This window comes from Filicampus tigris, chromosome 4 (assembly GCF_054856515.1).
Source record: "Filicampus tigris isolate MCC_2025a chromosome 4, RoL_Ftig_1.0, whole genome shotgun sequence".
Classification (NCBI taxonomy): domain Eukaryota; kingdom Metazoa; phylum Chordata; class Actinopteri; order Syngnathiformes; family Syngnathidae; genus Filicampus; species Filicampus tigris.
In genome coordinates this window covers 20,362,912-20,382,946 of record NC_141220.1, presented here as the reverse complement: position 1 = coordinate 20,382,946, position 20,035 = coordinate 20,362,912, and the positions used below count along the sequence as shown (strand labels likewise).

The 20,035-nt window shown below is 40.1% G+C and overlaps 1 protein-coding gene across 5 annotated transcripts; it reads left to right on the top strand.

Annotated features, from left to right (window-relative positions):
- Nucleotides 1-518: 518 nt before the first annotated feature.
- LOC147148884 (tetraspanin-18B-like) lies at nt 519-18,896 on the top strand. Of its 5 annotated transcripts, XM_086028564.1 has the most exons (11): nt 519-535; nt 807-870; nt 2,093-2,301; nt 4,480-4,631; nt 4,852-4,950; nt 8,306-8,500; nt 10,641-10,715; nt 10,819-10,914; nt 13,041-13,163; nt 17,010-17,093; nt 17,357-18,896. In XM_086028564.1, the coding sequence occupies exons 4-11, from the start codon at nt 4,542-4,544 to the stop codon at nt 17,408-17,410; spliced, it is 816 nt and encodes a 271-aa protein (XP_085884690.1). In that variant the 5' UTR covers nt 519-535; nt 807-870; nt 2,093-2,301; nt 4,480-4,541; the 3' UTR covers nt 17,411-18,896. The 5 variants fall into 5 exon arrangements, with proteins under 5 accessions (XP_085884690.1, XP_085884691.1, XP_085884693.1 ...); XM_086028565.1 differs by lacking the exon at nt 519-535 and having other exon boundaries at nt 723-870; XM_086028567.1 differs by lacking the exons at nt 519-535; nt 807-870 and having other exon boundaries at nt 2,013-2,169; nt 2,267-2,301.
- The last annotated feature ends 1,139 nt before the right edge of the window (nt 18,897-20,035 follow it).

Genomic DNA, 20,035 nt, shown 5'->3' with positions numbered 1-20,035 from the left:
GCTGCATGACCTCTAAGAGCATCCTCTTGCTGCTTTGCATTCAGCAGACCTTAAAAGCTCAGTGTGACAGCAAAGCCCAGGGCTCATTTTCTCGTAATTGGAGGTTCCGTTAGCGGCACGATATGCCTCCGGGGGAGCCTTGCTAAGCGCCACAAGAGCCCATCTTCATTCCAGTTTTTTGGGGGTGTTTACTTGCTGTGGCTGAATTACAAAGATGGGCTTTTAATCGAGCTGAAGGATAACGTGGCACGCGTGGGCTTCCTTGGACATTGTCACATGGGTATTTGCTCGCTCTGGAGAGGTTATAGTGGCAAACACTGCAATGTAAAAACACATTTCATGTGTCCCATGGGTCAAATTGGAAGAGATCACTTCTAGTGGTTTCACTTGTACAATCTCAACATGGTCTCAGCACTGATGGTTATTTGTTATGCAGAATCATGCTCAATTTGCTTGATTGTTGCCAGTAAAAGTTGTGACACGGTGTCCTTATTTTTTTTTCATTCATTTGTCCGCGTGGTGGTGACAGGAGCAAGTGAGTATGGACTAACTTCATTAATCAAGCTGAGTCTCAACCTCAAGGAGAACCAGCTGGCGCGGTGCCATTCTCATCGTACTAGTTCTTCCTTATCTTAGAATGATGTAAGATAAGGAAGGATGGGTTTGCCTTCGTTACTGAGCTCTGGCTTCTGGTGGTCATGTGGGGTACTATTATGGATTTCTGCCATGATTATATGATGATGATTATGATATGGCACATGGCATGTGAATGTTTCAGTCAAGATATCCATCCGTCTCTTTTCTAGAGTAAGCATCTTCATTAGTGTCACGGAAGAACAGGAGCCTATGCTAGCTGACTTTGGGCAAGAGGTTAGTCACCAGCTAATCGAAGGGCACATAAAGGAAAAAATCATTAACAACACTGTATAATCTTCAGAATCGTCAATTACCCTGTATGTTTGGGGAATGTCGGAGGGATGCCGGCACATAGAACATGCAGGAAAGTGAAGATTGTGATGTAACACAGCTGTAGCCTCAGTCAAGCCCATCCAGCATTTTATGTAGTATTCTAAAATATATTTATATATTATTTTCTCAGCCCCCGTATAAATCAGGCAAGCCCACCTTAAGCGCTGGGAGAGAAAAAAATTCTGAAGCCGTCCCTGTCATCAAAATATACAATCTATATACCTCTTGACTGGTCAGCAGCCAATCGCGGGGCAAATTTAGACATTTACATTGATGCGCAGTTTAAAGCAGTGGTTCTCCAACTTTGGATGTGTGAGATGTAGTTGGGAGTACATAAAAATAGGAAAAAAGTCACATGCTTAAGGACGTGTATGTCAATAAAACAAACACTCTAAAGCAATTACTTTTGATTTATTTTGGGCCAATTACAGGGTGTGCGTTGATTGCGATGTCATATAAATGTGACATCCCTACACGTGCGTTTGCGGCAGTATTTAATTTACTTATAATTTTGTTTTGGTGAAGCAATTGATTGAGAGATACTCACAACATTTATTTTTAATTGATTTGTATTATTCAGTTAGCTGAACAGCCATATAGTAAGGTAGGAGACAGATGGACTTATGTCGAGATAAATGCAAACTCCCCAACGGGAAGGTCTGAGCCGAGATTCCAACCCTGAATTTCTCGACTGTGATGCAGATGTGCTCACAATTATTGTTTTTTTTGTTTTGTTTTTTACCGTGCTGCTCCTCGGTTATAGGCAGACCGTCTTCTAAATAACCCATGCGGTTTTAGAACGTCTTATTAACAACAAGGCCTCAGTTGTCCCATCAGGGTCGAACATAGAAAATACAAATTATGTGCGCACTGAAAATGCCGGAGCGGGCAAACATTCCACAAAAAGACTAAAAACAGACCAAGCGACAAACAAACCAAGTGGCAAACAAACAAACAAATGGGCGTTCCGGTGACGTAACTGACACGTTCGTGTTAAGAAAAAACGCGCAGGCGTGTTGCCTTTGTTTCCCCCCATTATTCAAGATAGCAGAGCGCACGCGGGCTGTGAACGTCAAACGGATGAATGGACGATGTTGTCACGCAGATTGAACGTTTTTTTCAGTGCCTCCGAGCCGACAAAGGTGATCACAGAAGCTGACGTAATGCCACACGTCGCTACGTCAACTGGCCTGAACACTGGTAGCCTGTACTTATGGAGTTGACCTCATCTACTGCTGTTCTGAGATATTTTGCGTAAGACGTTCTTTCTAAGCTGCCATTACATTGTGTTTCGTAGGACAACACGTTGGTAGACATACGTTGGATAACTTAGTAAGTATGACAACAGCCGAAATGTAACAATTCTACGAAATAACAACCTTCCATTCATGTTATCAATATTGCGATAGTAGCGTGCAGTTGATTCAACAAGTAGCTTTTAGTTGACATTGGCGGAACGTGAAGGGATGTCTCGAGTTGTAGGAGAGCTACAGCTTATGGATAAAGTGAAATTCCAAGCACATGCTGATCTTGCGTTCTCCTAAGTTGTAATTTAGGTCCTCTTTGAACGCCATGTCATTTTGCAGAATGAGTTGAAGTTTAATTGTGAACATGATTTTGGGGCATCATCGGGAAGAGCTAGTGCCTCCAAAGCGACCAGCATTTCTTAAAATCATCATTCATTGTTTTTTTTTTGGTCAAGTTTATTATGCAACGAATACCATTTACATACTGTTTGTTGAAAAGCAGTGCATTAAAAATGCAGACGCTTTCCCTAAGATAATGAATAGTTGTGATTAATAATAAATTAGTGATTCCAGTGTTGATGGAAATGATTGTGACTATTGTTTTGGCCAACATCATGCAGCCTTATAATGAAAAAAATAGGATGAGAAGATTTGTATAGTCTTAGTCATAGGGGCCCTCCGAAGGAAATACCTATTTTGCAGTTTGACATCCATCCAAAAGTAAAACTTTCCCATCAGAAAGGCAGGATACTGCTGCTGTAAACAGGCTTTTCTATTACTATATACCTCAAGGCAAGGGCTGCCATTTAAATTGTCAGATGTAGAGCAGCATTGTTCGCTCATAGTCACTGTGTAGAAGTTGTGTCCTTGTTTTTGCTGTGTGTCATGTTTTTGATGACTGGCAACTGATGCATGTGCAAACAAATGCCCACAACCAATGGCAGTTTTTGGTATGTCAAGGGCACCATTTCTGGGGTGTGCCATCAACCACAAAAAGAAGTAGCGTGCGAATAGTGATGGGAGATATATATCGTCATCGATATTGTCAGTGTTGCTTTCACGATGTGCAATTTCATATTATCGAGTATTGATTCTGCCTCAAAAACGAAAGAACGAGTCCGTCAATGTCCGCAAAGTAGGAGGAAGTGATGAAATCCTCATTCGGCAAATCAGTGTGTGTAGACGACGAGGGGGAAGTGATAAACCTTCACTCGGCGAATCAGCTGGCAGGACCCAGTCATGTGACTCTGTTAGCAGCTGAGCAAACGTGTTTCAAATATTATATAAGTACATAACATGTGTACAACAATTTCAGAAAATGTCTTGTCAGGAGATCACGGCTGAATCTGACGTCACTACAGTTGTATATGTAATAACAGTGCGAGACGCTATATTTCTCCTACCGTCAGTGTTAAGGACGGTCCACAAATGACATGCCTGTATTCCAAGGTGATGCATGTGGCACAAATCTATGATGGGGTACCAGCCTCACTCAGCGAGGGGGGAAAAAAAACTACAAGACAAGACATTATGTTGAATAAAAGATTTTTTCTCATTCTGACTGCTGTAGGAAACGCTTTTTCTCATTCTGATTGCTCTAGTTGTCGGCAGCACTTAACGTAGCTCCAAATGTCATGATATATCTGTCATATCATTATGGAATAATAGGAGACATTTAAATGGCACAAACATTCCCAAAAATCATTGTAAGTCTAGACATAATTTTAAGTTCTTTGTTAAATATTGCAGTGGAATATCGTTGTTTTGGAGAAGCTGTGTGAAGCAATTTAAAATATAAACAAGAGCTATTCTCAAACGCTGTCTCCCCATAATTGTTCGGTGAAGCAAGTGCAGGTTTGAAATAATTTGTAGAATATCGTCAAATTATCGAGTTTTTGGAAAAAATATCAGATTTTTTTTGTTTGCCCATATTGCCCCCCCCCCCGGCCCATATCGAAAGTGCTTTTCTATTGGCATCTTGAAATGTAAATCGTTTGAGGAGTGAGAGGTTTTCAATGTCAATGAAGTAAGATGTCCATATTCAGGGGAGGCACTAAAGTTAGCCCGTTGTTGGTAGACTGGGAGTGGCATGGCTGCGTAGGAAAATGCAGTGACAGTCATACAACTCAATTCATATCATGTTTTCACATCTGCTCCAGCCGCAACAATAAGTCCTGTATCCACAATAAAGTAATAATACAATTATGAATAACCAAACAAAATCTTCTCCAATGAAAATACGCCATTGCTACCTTCACATTAGGAAAAGTAGAGTGCACTTAGGTTGCTGAAGAAGAGGCTCTGTCCATTCAACAACGGAAGAAGATGCGCACTCGCGTAGAGCCTGCCTCTTATGGAAGCCGGCCAGAGTCTCACCACACAGGACCCTACCCACCCTCACGGCACCAGCACAAGGTAAGTAAAACACACATGCTACTACTGTCACCTTGGGCGAACAACACACAACATCCGAACATTATTATGAGACAATGTTACCAATGATTAGCAGTAGTTGTGTTTGTTTGTTTGTTTTGGATTAGCCAACTCTGCTTTCTATTTTTGGCATGCAACATCAGGTGCATTCCTCAAACATTTTGCAGCATGGCACTAATTTTGATTTTTGATTGTTTGACAGGGGTTTGGAGGGCCTCCACTGCTAAGGAACACAGTCATGACGGGTGACCTTCTGTCATGCGTCAAGTACTTCATGTTAGTTATGAACATCTTCTTTGTTGTAAGTATTTCTCATCTCTCTTCATGTGGCTTTGAGTAAGGTTAGTGTCTAGTGAATGAAGACCCTGGCGACTGACCCACAGTAACCACATTTGCATCTTATGAAATTGGGCCCATATTGATTTGATTAAAGTCCACTTTCATTAGATTCCAGTGTGCTGACACACATCCAAGGCACACTGTACCGTGTGGAGTTAATGACTGGCACCTCAGTGTATCAGCCTTGATCAAACAATCAAGGGTGAGTAAGTGTGAGCCTGGATGTGCAAAGAGTCGAGCTAAAATCCCTCTGTAACGGCGACTGCCATTTTCTCTACGGTTCTTTCACACCCAGTGACCATAAGAGACATAAGAGACGTTTTCAAGGTCCGTGAACTTTTAAAATGTGTACCTCTTCACTGCCACTGGGTGGCACAGTTAAAGCAACACTGGGCAAGAATTCAACCTTTTCACATCTTTTTTTTTTTTTCCAACTTTCTTCATTGGTTGTCAACCAAGACAAACCAAAGTAGACATCACCAGTTCGATTACAATACAATTGTATGTCAAATACCCTGACCTCTCTCCCCCCCTCCCTCAACCCACCCACCTCAGAGCCCAAACTAGACATTGCAGCAAATCAGTCGCCGCGCACAAACATCAACACACCCAAGAGCATACATACACACACAAGGGGGAGAAAAAAAAACTACCAAAACATGTGAACATAATTTGCCGGTGGCTGCCCACATCTATTGCAAGCATCTTTAACTGTTGGATACATTTGAGATAGTCTTGCATTGGTATAATGTATTTCATAAAATATTTTACACTGGATCAAGGCATGACGGGCACAGATTGAGGATGCCTGGATCAATTTAAAAACTAAATCCCATTGTTGCTCGGATAATGCCATCTGTAGTTCATCTTTCCAACTCCTTTTAATAGCACAAATCGACTTCAAAAGTATGCTGTCAAGTATTTTATATAACACCGAAATGTATCTACCCTGTTGAGGTTCACAACTTTTCACAACTCTTTTGATTAAACATTGACTTACAAGTAGTTGAATGGGACTTTTGTCATGCCCTGTATTGTTGGGGGTCTGTATTATTTTTACTGACACCAAGTAACTTTGAGGAGGATGGGAGCAACCCTGGGACAAAAATACAAACGTCCTGAATTGCTTTACGGCATACCGTATTTTCCAGACTATAAATCGCGTTTTTTTTCATAGTTTGGCCGGGGGGCGTGACTTATACTCTGGAGCGATTTACGTGTGAGATTATGAACACATCATTACCTGTATTTCATTTCACATGTTATAGTAACCTGCATAAAGAAACATAAAGCAAAATTCTAAAAGCTATTAAAATGCACGAATAATTTAAATGGTTAAAATGTAATATTTTGTTAAATCAGGAATCAAAATAGTATGATAAAAAGATAATTTGACTGTCTATCAATACATCTATCCAGAATAGTGTACTGTTCCTTTAAGACACTTGCCGTGCCTCTGGCTGTGGTCTTGCATCAGTCATACACGTATGGAGTGGAGAAAGCGAACAAAGAGATAATTACGACTGAATACCGTATTTTCCGGACTATAAGCCGCAACTTTTTTCCTAGATTTTGAGCCCTGTGGTTTATAGTCCAGTTCCCATTGACTGGATGTGACTGCAGGTGGAGGAGTTCAACAGGAGAGGGTGACATGCACTAGGTTATTGCATTAGGTGCTGTAATGCTATGATTTTATGTTTTCCTAGAGGTCCGTGAAGTGCACATGAATGCGATTGGCTGATGTTACGTCTGTTCTGTTGCTTCAATGTGAAATGCTATTGTTGATTTAGCACGTCGTGTGTTAGATTGGCTGACTTTATTAACATAAGACAAGACAGGTGCATATATAGAATGAAGTAGAATAGGTGGTGGATTCTGGTGGACATTATCTGACAAACTGGAGCGGCAGTCGGCAGTGAAATGAAGATAAGTACTGTTTATTTTCTCTTGGTTGGTTCTCCTGTTTTAATCAGCAACATTGCTGCAGTGTTGAAAGGCACTGTTAGGAAAGAATCTGCTCAGGTACATTTACAGTTCATAATCGTTCTGTAAACACAGTAAATGTAAAACTTTTCAACATAGATAGGTGCAGCTTATATAAAGGTGCGGCTTATTTAAGGTTTGTTCCGAGATGTTCTAAAAAAAAATAGAGTGGGTGCAGCTTATATAACAGTGCGGCTTATAGCCCGGAAAATACGGTAACATATTTTTCCTCCAAAATTATACTCCAGTGCGACAGGTATGTTTTTTCCTTCATTATTATGCATTTTATGGCTGGCACGACTTAGTCCGGAAAATACGGTACTCACTTCCTCCTTTCGCTATAAGGACGGAAGGTGATTTGAACGTCTACGCGCTATTACAGGTGTCATGGCAGGGCCTCAAAATAACCAAAAAAACAAAAGTATTTAAACAAAATTAGATTCATTACCTCATCGCTATTCATCTTTCACACAGCAACTGGAAATAGAAATGTAATTCAGTCCAACTTGCAGGCCAGCAAGAGCTCAGGATTTCCCGACACTACGCGCTAGCGCGCATAGGATATTTGACTTTTGTCAAAACACTACCGCTTTTGTCCACATGGTGCCGCCATAATCAACAAAAACCTATCTATGACACATACATCCATCCATTATCTAGAGTGTTGCTTTAAAGCGGAAGTCAACCCAAACATTTTTTCAAGAATATGTTCCCAGCAGGCCCACTAGTTGAAACACGGCAATCTGATTAATTTTGCGTTTGTGTAATATAAGTTAAGTAGCAAAATACACTAGTTTTTAGCCATCTCAGTGGGCGGCCATTTTGTCTTCTGTCGATTGAAAATGACATCATAACTGCTCACAACGGCCAATCACGGCTGACCTGTTTTCTGAATCTGAGGCATGATTGGTCGTTGTGAGCAGTTGTGATGTCATTTTCAATCGACATTAGACAAAATGGCCGCCCCCTGAGATGGCTAAAAACGAGTGTATTTTGCTACTTAACTTATATTACACAAACCATTGGGTGTGTAGGCCAAATGGGCAATGTCATCACCTATGTCATGAGCTTTGCACTACAGCTAATGTGGTCTGCTATCACAGAGGATCAATGAAATATACACTGCAGTCTGACTAGTAGTCATTTTTCTGGTACAAAAGAATGACTGTGCCATGATCAAAGACCTGGGTGATGAGACAACCTCCATTGTTGTTCTGTTATTCACTACTCACATTGAGCTGCTCTCGTGTGCATTTTATCCAGTATTTCCATGAGTTTTTAATGCAATCATTTTTTGTCTACTTCAACTGCCCCCCCCCACATCCCATTGTCAGGTGACAGGGTTTTTAATCCTTGGTGGAGGATTGTTGGTGGAGTTGGGCACAAGAGTAGTGGGTCAACTGTTGGAGTCACACAGCTTGCTCTCAAAACTCCTCTACTTTGGGATGGCCGCTGGGGCCTTGCTCTTCCTTGTGGGCTTCCTTGGCTGCCTCGGAGTCCACCGTGAAAATAGGAGTCTGCTCTTCTGCGTAAGTGCATGACATTGATACTATGGACGCGTTGCTGTGTGCTCAAGCTCAATGATTTGGGAAATTAGTCTAATTGCTATTTTTGTGCGGGTCTATATTCAGTATGCTTTTTTTTTTTATCTGTCCTCTTTGTCTGCTAGGTAATTTAGAATGGAGGATCGGTATCCTTTTTTGTATGCCGGAACAGTTTTTCTGTGCAACAGTGGAGTTTTATTTACTGCCACTGTGACAATTACTTTTTTCGAGGTCCTATTATGTATTTGAAATGACAAATTGATTATTTTGCGAAATGTAACTAGCTTCCATTACAGTACCCATGAATATTGTTTTCGTGTGCTGTCCTCCAGTTTTGCTCATGAGATTTTCATGACGGTGTTGACTTGGTTCCTTCTCATAACGTGTGATATGGACAAAATTTGATTCTCATTATTTTTGCCAGATATCTCAATAACGATACGATAATGATAATACTATGGGTTCAGTGAAAACAAAGCCTTTTGTTTTTAACAAAAAACTAAATATAAATTCAAAAGGTTGTGAAAAGTTTATTTCTTTATTTGAATTTACTTACAGCCATTAACATTAACAAAGTCAGCAACTGTACTGCAACTGTGTTTTAATGATAAATAACAATTTTATGCTCAAACAGAAGTGTTTTTCATGTGCTAACTGCATCAACCCAGTTAGTGCATAAAGTGCCTCGATACGGTACCGAAATGGTACCTTGAGAAAAATCTAAAACCAGCAAAAGCAGCAAAATTAAAACTGACAAAAGAACTTCACATTAAGTTTGACTAATTCATAGTAAAGTTCACAAACAGTAAAAGGTTCATGAAATTAAAGAACAGAAGTTAAAAAATAACTCCCTTTTTTTGTTAACAGTTTGAATCGAAAATTGTTCGGAACCGGAATCGGAACCATAATCGCACAAATTCACACAATGCTCAACTCTACTCACACCCAGTTAAGTTTCTCACAGCCATATTGTTGGCTGTTCATTGTGAGAAACTTAATTTGTTTCCAGGTCCGTGGGTAAACTAAGTTCTCCTATTAGCGGATTTGAAGAAAGATTGGAGGGGGACATTCTACAGCGCCACCGGCTGTTGTGGAGTGCGAGTTTATTGACATTTAAAGTTTATTGACATTTTTGTGTGGCACTGCAAGGCAGAAAATAAGTGCCAAAATTCAACGTGACAACGGTCAATTCGTGCCAACAACCACGTTAGTTTTCCGTAGTTGTAGAATTGCTTTTTTGTACGTGTAGGATTTTTTTTTTCTAGTTGAGGGACTTTTTTGTCCTGTTTTTGTACTTGGATATTTTTTTGTATTTTGTTGGTGTAAAACATACTGTATTTGTTTTTTAAGGCAAGATCTATTTGTTTGACACATTTCTGATGTGCAAAAGACATAAACATTATTTTGTGAATGTTGTTTTGTATTTGCAAAACACACTGAGCTCGTTTTTTGAATTGTTGGGTGTGAGTAAATCACGTTTTGAGTGTTTGTGAGGTTTTGGCGTGATTTTAACTCCATACAGAACCCAGAGAAGACATCTTGTCCCAAGCCCGTTCACGTGCTCCGAGCAGACCAATTACAAAGCAACAGAGTGTTTGGGGGCGGGATTATAAGGCTGCGACGAAAACATTTCCCGGTGGACAATCGACTTGATTAAAAACCGAACGTCGTGTTAATTTAAGAGCCGCTTTATCCGCATATTTACATTGCAAAAACGACAACTATCCCTCAACACCACGGACCCATCCGTGGCAATTATCGAGAAAATAAGATACAGCTGGTGAAAACAAGGCGCATGCCGGTGACGATATTTTCATCCATTGCCAGAATTGGTTGGCGAGCACAAATTGACGCATTGCCCAATCAGCGCAAGGTATTGTACTGATTGTCCCGCCTTTCCCGAGCAGATCACATCTGGGCACAGTCCCAGATTGATACTGTGGAGAATTCCTTTCAGTGACTCGTGTCATTCTGGCTCTTGATTAATGGGTAGTATCTTTTTTTTCGGATGGTTGGAGAAACACTTTACATGAGTCGAATCTTTGAATTGTTTTTCAATATACTTTCGTTTGATTTTTAATCAAATACTGCCTTTACCTGCTGCTGTCCTTTCATCTTTTTGCAGTTCTTCATTCTCATCTTAGTCGTCTTCCTAGCAGAGATAGGTATTGGGATTTTTGCCTTCACAAAGTGGGATTCGGTAAGCTCAAGTATCTTGTGATGTTTCCTTTTGTTGGGGCGGGGGGTAAAACAGTGATACTGCTTGTCATTGACTTATACTGCACATGTTCTGTCTGTTCTAGGTAAAAAAAGATGCCGTAAAAAAAACGTTACTCAGTGATTATAGGTACAACGGCGTGGACAAGTTCTCCAAAGCGTGGACTGCTATCATGCAGGATGTAAGTCCAGAGCACATGTGCTTGCACACCAGGGTTTCCCACGCAGTGTTAATACTAGGGTGCTGCGCCCAAGTAAACAGCCGGGCGCCCAAGAGGATTTTAAGAGAACTTAATAAAAATATATTTTAAACATTTTTTTTAAATGGTCGCGACCGTCGATACCGCATGTCACGTTAATTAGCCGTTACTCAAGCCTGGTTCATACGCGTAGCAAAAATGTGGAAAACGTTGGCCAATTCGCCGCTCTTGGAGTGCGCTCCACACCTACGCAGCCGCTTTCCCGCGCACCTCTCCAAAATGGCGAGCGCGCGGTTGAGTTGGACATTTTTCCTTCCATTGGAGTATGTTCGAGAAGCCGAGCAGCTGAGTGAGTCGACGGAGAAGTGTGACGGTCGGCGAGGTTCCAAGCTAGCGAGTACCTCCACCTTTGCGAACGACACGAGGAGTTGCCGTCTGCCAAAGCAGAGTGAACACGCTTTGAACGACGAATGAGCGTTCTCAGCCCGGTGTCGGTACCATATGTGCTCGGGCTGCAAAATCTTCTCGGGGTCCTTCTGTGGCCTTCGCGCGTGCTGAGGACGTCACGGTTTATAATGTATTTATGTAATATATTTATTTGCCTCTATGTTTGTCTCCCCGCTAGTTGTTGTGTTTGTATGTTCTGGGTTACTAAATAAAAAAATAAAATAAAAGTATATTACTGCCACTTTTGCGAGTATCGTCCTTCGGTGGCCTACGTGCCCACTGAATTCGTAGCGTTGGTAATCGGATTGTGGTTCATGGTTATCGGAGGGAAAACACGTTTTATTAAGTAATTCTTCACATTATATACATGGAATCTTGCAGTCTGAGTCAACCACGAAATCGTTGCCAGTTCGGCAAGAGAAACGCAAAAATTTCATTAAACAGGTAGCGGCTTCTTCGCGGGGCATAAGCGGAAGTGACGTAAGAGCTGTCTCGCTAATGTGACACGAAGCAATTTTATATATATATATATATATTTTAATTTGGTAACACAGAATATAAAAATACAACAGCTATGGGTAACAAACATTGTGACAAAGAATTATATATTGTAGAAATACGTTATAGAGCGTGACGTCATCAGCACGCGGGTAGGCCCTCCCCGAGACAATTTTGCACCTGAGCACATCTGGCGCCCACACCCGCGGCCTGCCGAGAGACGATCCCGAGTTAGCAAGCTAAGCTAACTCACACCACGGAGAGGACACCCGTAGCCATTCGCGGTGTGGCGCAGTCTGCATGGGGCAGGCTGTGTGCATCAGTTGCGTCTTCCGAATCCACCGTGATCGCAGCAGTCAGCCACCCTCTACAACGGAGCTCCTACCCGACGTTCAACAATCAGGTGCACTCGCTCGCTCACTCGCTGGCGGAGGAGAAGTTTCTTCGCCTCTTCTACAGTAACTACGCCAACGTTGGCCAGAACATTTATTTCTAATCTGGGCGCCCAACTAAAATTTGCCTTAGAATAATTAAGTCATAAGAAAGTGTTTATTATGAACACATTGTTTCAAATGTAATAAATTCTAATCAAGTGTTGATTTGGTCGGTCTCGCGGAGCACTCCACACCTACCCGCTTTGCCGGTAGTTTTAATTCGCAGCTTTAGGGTACAACCGTTTGCTGCCAAATATTCAGCTAGTTAACTGAACAAGACACCCGCTCATCACCCCACCCGCTGCACGGCTTTTTTTTTTCGCTGCACGGATTTAAACCCTTCGCAAAATTATCATCCGCCGTTCGCTGTCCCCATCCGTTTTTTTCTTACGATCCAATGACAGCCTTATTTTATTATTATTTTGTTGTTTGAATACAAATTAAGTGCAAAAACGTGGTGTCACTGAGTAATGTGGTAACAATTTTTAATCTGAAAAATCACTAGAATGCACGATATGAAGTCTAAAAAGAAATAGAAAAATCCTCCCCACCCATACCGAAATGACCCCCATACCCCGAACCGCCGGCGTCCACCCGCCCAAGTAGATTTCAAATCACTGCACACCATACCCAACAACCAGCCAGTGGGGCTCATATTTCAAGACAGATCACAAGCCAGACCAACACAGTAATAAATGCTTCTGTTGTACTCTTCTCGTCTCATTTCAGTTCAAGTGTTGTGGCATAGATGGCCCCGGCGATTATAAGGACACAACGATTCCTATTCCCTGCTGTCCTGTAAAAAAACTGAACGTTGAAGACAATTGTGTCGAAGACAATGCACACGACGAGGTAACACCTGTTCAATGGTCACGCTGAAAGTCAATTCAGATTTTCTTGTCCATATGCGACATGATCAGAGTTTTTTCATGCAAAGTGAGCAGTACAATTAAGATTTTTTTTTTCCAAATCCGACCAGGGCCTCTTGTATGTTGATATACAGCAAGATAACACATTTTTTTCTGCAAATGAATACTTTTTTTTAATGCGTGTGTACGGTGTTTAAAATGCGTGTGCACGATGTTTATGTCTTACGGCTAAACAAAAGCAACAAAGGGAGCGTTTTCACCCGTGGGTGAGTTTAATTGAATTACTTTGAAATTCGCTTGAAATGCAAAGATATAAAATAAGTTCTTGTTATTAAGCACGGTTTCACGAGACATCTGAAGCGAGTGTTAAACAAAAGGGGACATCTCTTGACTGTAAGGAGCGTCCCAAGTGCCTCTTCTTGCCGCCTCCGACGTACTCTCGTCTCTCAAACTAGCATTAGAGGCTAGGCTAGCTGCCAAACTGATCCGGAAGTACATAAACACGCATTTAAAACAAAACGTGTTCCCTCGCAAAACTCTGGAGGGAACGCAAAGTGTTTTGCGAGGGAACATTTTTTTTCTTTTACTTCCATGTCACCTTAGGGGCTCAATGGTATGGTCGCAGGATTGATGTACAGTAGTTACTGCAAGTAAGGGCAGGCTTGTACCAGCATTACCAGTATGAAAGCAGGCAGTGCAGAAGAAAGCAGGAAGTGGTGATCAGTATTCACTGTTTAGAACATACTCACTGAAGGACTGATTTATCTTTATAACATTTACAAAGAAAAGCTGAGCTGTCGTGAGGACTACTAAGTATGGCTGCTCTATAGCTGGTAGCTGCACTGCTAACGTAAGTTAAAAGTTACACCCCGGTCACAAGCCACCCACAGCGTGAGTATTGAAACACCACATTAACAACAAAAATGGCTAAACTTGTCACTGAGAAGTTTTTTTCGCGGTTGATGTCATTATTGTATCATAATTACTGTGCGTGTGGGCGCAGGTATGCGCGTGAGTGAGTGTGGAGGCTACTGGCAGTAAATGTTGCCTTCATAAGCTTATTTTGTCCTATTTAGTCATCCTTTTCCCCTTTCATTCTTTGTAACAACAATATGGAGCAAGCAAATCTACTTTCCCTCATGGGATGAATTGTCTGTTGTCTGTGTCTGTCATCTATCTATCAGTCTGTCTGTCTATCTGACTGTCAATCAAGCCACGGAGAGGCATCCTTCTATATGAGGGGTTACCTTCAGGGACAGTTCGAAAACAACCTCATGCAAATAAACAATTGTTTTACATGATCTTCAATCAAGCAATGAATCAATCCAACCATCCAGCTCTATTTATCTATCTCGCTATCTCTATCTATCTCTATCTACGTATCTATGGTCCACTGGATGCAAATATATATTGTAGCGATATATATATATTTTTTTCCTCATGTGCCTATTGTGTTTTGCACTTATCCAAATGTAATTAGAAGTAATCAACTTGCATTACTTTAATATTATGGTACTTGTATTACATTACACACTACATTTTTTAACAGGTAACCTGTAATTATCAGAATATAATTACGTTAATTCAATGTCTATTCCAATACTCTTGATTACGTATTTAAAAGCGGATGGCTTTAAGCAAAAGGTGCCCGGTCCCGAGTTGAACACATATTAAATGTAAATACCAGCTTGGAATCCTGAACTTTAGTCTCGATCATCCTCTGATTTGAAACCTAAATCTCTTCAGTAAAAAAAACGTAAGGAATTGACCATGCCATTCCATTTAGAGTCACAGTGATACTTTTATGTTTCACTTTAATTTAATCCCACTTGAAACATTACAATACAATACAATTTTATTTATATAGCGCATTTCATAACAGCTAGAGCTGTATACAAACAAAGCACTTTACAAACAATACAATAAATAAAAAAAACTAAAAGGCTGTGATACACGTATTAATAAATGTAGATATAAATAATATCCATCCATCCATTATCTATACCGCTTATCCTCACAAGGGTCGCGGGGCGTGCTGGTGCCTATCCCAGCTGTCTATGGGCAGTAGGCGGGGGACACCCTGAATTGATTGCCAGCCAATCGGAGGGCACACAGAGACAAACATCCGCACTCACAATCACACCTAGGGGCAATTTTGAGAGTCCAATCAACTTACCACGCATGTTTTTGGAATGTGGGAGGAAACCGTAGAACCCGGAGAAAACCCACGCAGGCACGGGGAGAACATGCAAACTCCACACAAGGAGGCCGGAGCCGGGATCGAACCCACGACCTCTGAACTGTGAGGCGGACGTGCTAACCAGTTAACCACCGTGCCGCCCATATAAATAATATATAAAATATAAATAAATAAAGCCAATAAATGAACATAAAACACTATATACAATTGACACCGGAAAAGAGCCAAAAATTTCAGGTCTGATCAAAAGCCAGAGAAAAGAAATGTGTCTTCAACTGGGTTTTAAAAATTGACAGAGAGGGGGTTTGCTTAACAACCAATGGGAGGTCATTCCAGAGGGAAGGACCAGCAACAGAAAAGGCTCGATTCCCCCCTCAGGCTCCGCTTGGTCCTCGGCACCTCGAGCAGCACCTGGTTCGCATTTGTGATGGTAGTAATTCAGCACATATTTATTTAGTAAGCGCGGCAGTGACGTGACGTCATTGGTAGACGTATTCACCTGAAACATGAAATGAGAACGAGGAGTGGAGTCTCATTTCCCCAAAATATTTCTGCCTCCTCCCGCCTAGCTTCTCTGTCAATATCAGATAGGCACGCTGGACCAAAGTTACTTCTATTAACTCTGTTGGCAATGGTGCAGTACATTAAGAGGTGCAACAACTGGTAGATTGACAACTAATCCATTATTCAAATAATGGACAGCTATTTTGGTTATTTATTTTCATACCTTGTATAAAGCGGAAGTCAACCCAAACACATTTTTTTCAAGAATATGCAGCAAAATGCACTCATTTTTAGCCATCTCTGGGTGCGGCCATTCTTGAAAAAAATGTGTGGGTTGACTTCCGCTTTAACTGAAAATTGTCCAAATCCTATAATTCAGGATTATAGGACTACTTTTGATGTGTAGTCTTTCATGAATAGGTGGATTTTTTTTCTGAAATGTCAGAGCTCTAAATGACAACACACAGTAAAATCTACTGCAAGATTTGGTAAATTGACCTTAAATCCAAGAAATGACTCTCAAAAACCAGATTTGATTTGAAAAACAGTTTTTAAATCAGTGTCAAAAATAAACCTAGGGACACACAAAGCCATCCATCTCTGATTAAAATTTGCTGTTGACTAGCGCAATCACTACGGGCATATTCTCCTGTTGATGCTTCACTTAATTTCTTATGCACCTTTCTTGCACATTTTGAAGTTGCGTCAATCTAGGCTTCTGACAAACCCACCATGTGTAACAGGTAAAAATTTGGATGAAATATGTCACTTGAAACGTGAAATTAACTAGCATGGTGGATCCGGATTATACTGATTATCCCCAGTGTGCGCAACTCATCTAATAGGCGATTTTGAAGAAGCATTTGTATTTCCATTCTGTATTTTACAAATACAGTGCACGAATGGTCATTTTAATCAAAGTACTGTGCTCCATTGCATATTTGGAGCTGTTCGTTAGTAAAAAAGCAAATGAGCCGGCCATTGTTTAAGCATTGCCTAGCAACTGTTCTCGCTGCTACCTGTTGCCCACGGGCACCACATTGGTGACCCCTTGTCCAGACAGTTCTGCAAGTTTACGGTTTATTGACCCTTTGCTGCACTGTTGTTCTCATTGTGTGTCCACAGGGTTGTTTCGACCGCATCTACGAGGCCAACAAAATTTACGTCTATGTAATAGCAGTATTGACCGTTCTTGTGATGATCTCTGAGGTATGGAGATATTTTAGTTTGTCTTTCTGCTGTGTCTTTTGCTATGTACTGAAGATTTTTTTTTTTGTCCAGAAAAGTTGCAAATGGTAAAATGTCAGCATCAGTATTTTTATGTGGAAAGCTCACCATCTGGTGGTGGTCGCTGTATACAAACACAAACGTCACATCTTGACTCACTAAAGTTCAGATGCCATTTCATTATGTTTGTGATAGGGTTGGGTATGAAATAATCCAGGTTAAAATGCATCTTTTCTTTTCTTCAGCTTCTTGCCATGTCTGTGGCTATGTGCCTCTTCAGGGGACTCCGGCCTGCGTAGTCTGGACTTTTATTTTGTCAGGAACTAGGAATATGTGAGGAATGAAGAAAATCAAGACGTGTGTGTGTATATATATATATATATATATATATATGTATGTGTGTATGTATATATATGTGTATATATAGGTGTATATGTATATATATATATAGGTGTATATATAGGTGTATATGTATGTATATATATATATATATGTGTGTGTGTATTTCAATTTGATTTTTTTTTTAATTTTAACAGTTGTTAAAATGGCTGTACTTCACAGCTGGACTTTTGAGGTGCTGGGTAACACAGTAATACACGTATTGGCACACAACAGAAAGTGGAATATTGGAGAGAAATCTGATGTAAAAAGGTTTTGTCTGTTTAGTGGAAAGTGTCATTTGTGGACCAGGTCTTGCACAGAGTGATGGTAGACTGGAGATGAGAATCAGATGAACCCATAGCAGAAGTTCTGGCTGACTTTTGAATGAAGAATATTTATGTATAAAAAAAACAAAAAAAACAGTATCATACCTGTCAACTTATACGTTTTCCCCGTATTTTATGTTTTTTGATATGATAGTTGAAATTGTGTACGCCGTATAACAATTTTTGTACGGGGGAAAAAAATATTTAAAATACTGTATACATATTTTTATTTCCCAGGGAAACAAGCCAATCGAAAAGCTGTAGGGTGACGCTACAATTTATCGAGTTTACACCCATTCGACACAAAACATTTCTGCAAATAAACTTAATGACAAGCGAAACCACATCACAAGATTCACTATCAGAGTAGAATTAAGTCATGAAGAGAAACCAAAAAATCATTTCTATAAAAACAATTCAGCAAATGTGTCAATTTTTATACTTTTATGCTTTTGATCTTGGCATTCCTTTGAAAAAAAATAAACTGCAGAGTTTGATTTCATTTTCATAATTATTCACAAGTAATTTGCCATCAAAGTTTAAAGTATTTACATTCATAAATAACTAATAACTGATGATCTCTAGTCTGTAGTTTAAAAATATGATAAGTATTTGTTTTACTCAATACCAAAAGTCATGTATGGAAGTAATAGCAATGTATGAATTATGTTAGGTTTTTTTTTTGTTCAAGAAATTCTTAGTTTTATATCAAGTATAGCTTTAACTTTTGACATTTTTGTTTCATCTATACAGTATGTATCAGGCGTCAGTCATAATTTGAAGAAAAAAATTCTGTTGAATGTAGTGATTTTAATTATTTTAATTTTCCCGCATCAAATACATTTATCACGTGTAGGAAAATTTCGGTCACTGTCAAAAGATTGCGTCTGAATTTGTTGTCTATATGTCTATATGTAGACAAATGTACTATAATTATGCAATAACAGCGGTAGACGCTGTATCTCTCTTACCGTCTGTGTAAAGGGCCCTCCACAAATGACATACCTGTACTCATTCGGGTGATGCATGTGGCATAAATCACCATTATATCAAATAAAACTTAATGTTTAGATTCTGACTGCTAGTAAACCACCTTTTCTCATTCTCAGTTGGCAGTGGTAGACCGACCGGTAAATGGTAAATGGGCTGTCACTTACCTAGCGCTTTTCTACCTTGGGTACTCGAATTGCTCTACACTGTACATCATCTACCTACTGATGACGCAGCATCAGGAGCAACTGGGGGTTCAGTATCTTGCTCAAGGATGACATGGTCACCATGGCCGGGGATCGAACCCACAACCTCCGGGTTGGGAAACGACCACTCTTTCATTGATCCATGCTGCCCCATTGTACTTACTGCAGCTCAAAATGTGATATCTGTCATTAGGTAATAATAGGAGACAATTCACATATTCACAAAAATCAATAAAAACACCATATATAAAAGTTCATCATTGTTAATGTAACACATGATCAGGGGTGCACATAACTGGTACGCAGGCGCAACAGAAATCACTGATGCGTACCAGCACCGGCACAAGTCTCCGGCGTTAGTGCCTGGTAGCTGTTATCATTAGCTGGTCACAAATCAACAGCTGCCTCTTGGCTTACTTTTTTTTTTTAAACTTGTCTATATTGTGGTCCTAGATTACTCTATAATGTGCTGTCCATGTTTTCAGAAAGGTGCCTTAAATTGCACTTCAAGTAATTTTCATTATGAAAAAAAAATACAAATTAAACTTATTTTAATTGAATTTGTAACAACACGTTTCCCTAGTAATTGTAAGAAAACATTCAGCTCAAAATGTCTTTTCAGGATACCTTGAAATGTATACACTACCAGAATTTCGTTAAATTGTGTTCTTAAATCCTAAACGGCCATATTAGATTATAAAATAAATGAAGCCAAAGTTCTATTTAGCCTTTTTTTTTTTTTTTTGCATATATAAAAAAAACAACCCGATCCGTGACTCAAAATCCATGACTGATCGGAACCGTGACTTTTGTGATATGTTGGATCACTGGTGAGTACCAAAGACAACCTCCTGGTACTCATGCGAGTACTGCATGAAAAAAAGTATGTGCACCCCTGCACATTCATTTTTGTATATTCATTTTGGGATTGCACATATTTTGTATTTATTTTTCTAACATGCTGCAATATATTGTGTTGAGTATATTATGTATTATATATTAATGTTCCTTTTTGAGTTGG